Here is a 4,747-nt window from a genome sequence, read left to right on the forward strand (position 1 = left end):
TACGTGTGACTGCAGGTGCATCAACGCAGCAAATCTCAAGACACCAAGCCTAACTCACATGGGAAGGATAAGCCCTAGACACGTGATAACACACTGCAATGACATAGCTACTGCTTCGCACGTGATAGGTGTGGATATATTTCCTCCAGGATTCGCTGCCCCTATTATCATATGTTGTTTGTAACTCCCCCCCACCTCTTTCATTTTCCATCGCTTGATCAGTCTCTCAGAAGTGCTTAGTGCGCTATAGATGTAATAGATATAACTGCCGTTTGTTTTTTAACTTTATGTTCTCCTTAAGCCCTGCCTGTTATAGTCGCCCTACCGATATTCACTATCGGCGACTACTTTTCGCCGATTAGAGATAGCAACACTCACGGTCGACTTGAAGTGACTTCACGCTGCTACATCGCGATCAGATCGTAGCATTTCGAGAGGAAACGTAGACCGGTTGGCGGTCCCAGTGCTTTGTACTAGCACAAGCAGTTCTTTAGCCCACAAACAGAGAAGCTTGCACCCGACCAGTCTACATAAAACGGAGTACATGATCAAACAAATGGCGGCTTACCAGGGAAACATCAGCGTAACTTCGTATAATCTATTCCTAGATTTTCTGAAAATGCGTTATAATCATGTGCAGAAAATAATTTTAAAAATTGCCTGATATACGGAAACTTAATATATATTTGAGAAAGGCTAAAAAAGATCTTGTGCAATAATCCCTCCTTGTAATGAGCTGTGTAGGCTGCCATTGTTAATCACGTGACTTTCTGGACATACATGTGACTGACACGTAGGCGTGTGATTTGGCTGGCCACTCACGATTTGTTCACGACCGCCGCATAGAATATGAACCATTTCTATTCTCTGCGATCGCAGTCGGCGACGTATTTTCATCGTAAAGAGAACTCGTGTCGAGTTTAGGTCTCCGATTATTTATCACGATTACTTAGTCCGGCGATCTTGGCCGGTTTTTGACGTACGCTCTTCAATTTTGTCGGCGACTAGGTCGTAAGGGCGACCTGAGTTGCATTTAGGGAAGGCCAGCCACCTTGTATATATGCATAGTTGACAAAGGATGCCGCACTGAGTATGGCGCTTGTAAGTTCGTACTGTGTAGCCTTAGTCTAAAAAGTGGGAAGTGTAAAAATCTGCGTGAGTGTGCTGTGGTGCGTATAAATACTGACTACATTGCTAATAATTATAATTGAGTTGTCCTATATTTCTGAATTGTATGAGCAAACATACAAACACGCTCGACGCTTCGGTACGCACACACACCGAAGTGCATGCAGGGCGCACGTAAGCCAGGTAGATCACCAGGCACGTACAGCAGGTATTACTACGCATGCACGCACGCGACGCACGCACGCACGCACGCACGCACATAAGCAGTATATTCACGCACGCACGTAAGCAAGTATCACTCACGCATGCACGCCATTGCACGCACGTCACGCACGCACCACATGCAACGGCACAGCACGTAACAGCGTATACTCGCCACACGCCACGTAAGCAGGTATACTCCCACACGCCCGACGTAAGCAGTATACTCCCACACGCACGTAAGCAGTATACTCCCCACGCACGTAAAGCAGTATACTCCCACACGGTACGTTAAGCCAGGTATACTTCACGCATGCACACACGCACGCATAGGCATCGACACGTAACAGCGTATAGCTCACACACGCACGTACAGCAGGTAATTTACTCACGCAATGCACGCATGCCGCATGTACGAAACGCACGTAAGCAGTATACTAACGGATGCACGCACGCACGTAAGAACGGGTATTACTCACGCCACACAACGCACTCAGCACGGCATTGTACGCACGCTTGTTAAGCAAGTATACTAACGCATGCACGCACGCCCACGCACGCACGCACGCACGCACGCACGTAGCAGGGGATACGTCACGCATGCACGGCACGCACGTAAGTAGGTATACTCACGCACGCACGCACGTAAGCAGGATATACTCACGCATGCACACACGGCACGCACGTAAGCAGGTATTACTCACTGCACGTCCGTAAGAGCAGGTATACTTCACACAGACTCATACACGCACACAGATTTTTGACACTTCCCTTTTTAGACTAAGCTTACGCAGTACGAACTTACAAGCCATACTCTAGTAGGCATTCCTTTGTCAATTATGCAATATATAAGGGCGCTGGCCTTCCCTAAAGCACAGCAAGTTAAAAACAAAACTGGCAGCTATATCTATACATCTATAGCGCACTAAGCACTTCTGAGAACTGATCAGCAATAGGAAAATGAAAGATGTGGGGGGGGGTTACAACAACATATGAGAATAGCAGCCATCCTGGAGAGCAAATGTATCCACATATATCACGTGCAAGCAGTAGCTATGTCATTGGCAGTGTGTTTTCACGTGTCTATGGCTTTCCTCCCATGTGAGTTAGCTTGTGGCCTTAAGATTTGCTGGTTGATTGCACCTGTAGTCACACATATCAAATGCATAGGGTTTCTCTCCTCTATGAATGCGTTTGTGTAGCTTGAGAGTACGCATCCGAGAGCATCTGTAGTCGCACGTACCACACGCATAGGGTTTCTCTCCTATGTAAATGCCCTTGTGTTGCTTAAGAGATTTGGAAGACGTACATTTGTACTCGCATTTGTCACATGCATATGGCTTTTTACCTGAGTGAGTTCGAAAGTGCACCTTCAGACTACTCAAGTGAAAATATGAATATGAACAAATGTCTCACACGTAGGGGTTCGTATGGATGCGTTTGTGAAGCTTGTGTTTGAGTAGCTTGAAAGCATAGAAATGTAGTCACACGTATCACAGGCATCGGGCTTCTCTCCTGTGTGAGTTCGTATGTGTGTCTTAAGACTGGATAGGTGACGGCACCTGTAGTCACATGTATCACATGCATAGGGTTTCTCTCCTGTGTGAGTTCGCTTGTGTGCCTTAAGATGGACTAGTTGATTGGACCGGTAGTCACACATATCACACGCATATGGTTTTTCTCCCGTGTGAGTGCGCTTGTGTGTCTTAAGATTGGATAGTTGAGCGCACCTGTAGTCACATGTGTCACATGCATAGAGCTTTTCGCCTGAGTGAATGCGCTTGTGTAACGTGAGGTGAGTCATACTAGAGCATCTATAATCACACGTATCACACGCATAGGGTTTCTCTCCTGTGTGAGTTCGCTTGTGTGTCTTAAGATTGGATAGATGAGTGCATCTGTAGTCACATGTGTCACACTTGTAGGGTTTTTCTCCTGTGTGTGTTCGCTTGTGTGCCTGGAGAGCAGAGGAGCATCTACCTTTGTACTCGCATTTGTCACATGCATACGGTTTTTCTCCTGTATGAGTTCGCTTGTGTCTCTTGAGATTATTGGACGACGTACATTTGTACTCGCATTTGTCACATGCATAGGGTTTCTCTCCCGTGTGAGTTCGCATGTGTGACTTAAGGCAGGTTAGTTGACGGCACCTGTAACTGCATGTATCACACATGTAGGGTTTCTCTCCCGAGTGAATGAGCGCGTGGGTCCGCAGCTGTTTCTCTAGCGCGAATCTGTGTCCACACATATCACATGCATGTGGCTTCCCTTGTCCTGCAGGCGGCACATCTAAGTGGGAAGACTCCATCACACAGTTGGGAAGCTAAGCAGTTTCTTTCCCCGCGCAGGTTCTCCCGTCTCTCGTTCGACTTACTGCGGGGAAAAAAGATCAACATCAATCACCAACTACCTTCAGCTTTAGACATTCTTACTGTGAACACGGTTGTCTCTTTCAATACAATGGAAATTTGCAATGATTTTGACCATCTTCTCCGAATTTAAGTTCATTAATCCACATGAGCACACCGATATCAACTGCACAGCTATGCAAGCTGACGTTTCCTACAAGTATTATGGTGATAATCCTCATATCTCAGTCGTTGGGCACCGTGTCACCTATGTCTTATTGGAGCCCCACTGGTACTGATGGGGGTTTGGGGGGAAATATGGCCTTGAATTTCGTTTAGGGATATGTTATAAAACTAGAAATGGCTGTTGTCGCCAACTACATGTATCCCCCGCGATCTAGTATGAGTGAAATATCTCCGTAAGGACGTAAAAAGCAAGCCAAGTGAAATAAGTTACAAAGACAAAGGTTTGTTACACAGCTCATCTCTCTCAGACGTGTAAGTATACCAAGTCTGGTTGCGATAGGTCAATTAGGAGCCGAGTTATAGAATGGAAGGGAAATATGATCAATTTCAATGTCAAGGTTAAATAAGGGTCGCAGTGACCTGGTTTTGGTACGCGACACGCCATCTCCCGAAGATGTGTAAGTATACCAAGTTTGGTCGCGCTAGGTCAATTAGGGGCCGAGTTATAGAGCGGAAGGGAATTATGATCAAGGTCAAGGTCAAATAAAGGTCGCAGTGACCTGATTTTGGTACGCAACACACCTTCTCCCCAAGATGTGTAAGTATTATACCAAGTTTGGTCATGCTAGGTCAATTAAGGGTCGAGTTATAGACCAGAAGGGAAAGTGTCTGCGGCAGCGGCGGCTGGACAGACATGAAACCATAGTATCCCCGCCGACTTTATCGCGGGGGATACAGCAACGCATTTTCATGGATTCTAGGTGCCAATAAACTGCTACAGAACATTTAATTTCATACGTGACCTTGTGAATACGAAAACAAAATATCCCCCGTAACCTAACTGCATGGCAGCTACGTGCGGAACGCGACAACGCGCTTTTAAG

The 4,747-nt window shown here is 46.3% G+C and overlaps 1 protein-coding gene across 1 annotated transcript in view; it reads right to left on the reverse strand.

The window, feature by feature from the left end:
• Positions 1 to 2,072: 2,072 nt before the first annotated feature.
• LOC106817304 (zinc finger protein 501-like) overlaps positions 2,073 to 4,747 on the reverse strand; it is a 17,891-nt gene continuing 15,216 nt past the window's right edge. The window contains 2 exon segments of the mRNA XM_014821967.1: positions 2,073 to 2,716; positions 2,719 to 3,702. Of these exon segments, the coding sequence (XP_014677453.1) occupies positions 2,436 to 2,716; positions 2,719 to 3,637 (1,200 nt within the window). The 5' untranslated portion in view covers positions 3,638 to 3,702 and the 3' untranslated portion in view covers positions 2,073 to 2,435.

This window comes from Priapulus caudatus, unplaced genomic scaffold (genome assembly GCF_000485595.1).
Source record: "Priapulus caudatus unplaced genomic scaffold, Priapulus_caudatus-5.0.1 Scaffold1673, whole genome shotgun sequence".
NCBI classification, from domain to species: Eukaryota; Metazoa; Priapulida; class Priapulimorpha; order Priapulimorphida; family Priapulidae; genus Priapulus; species Priapulus caudatus.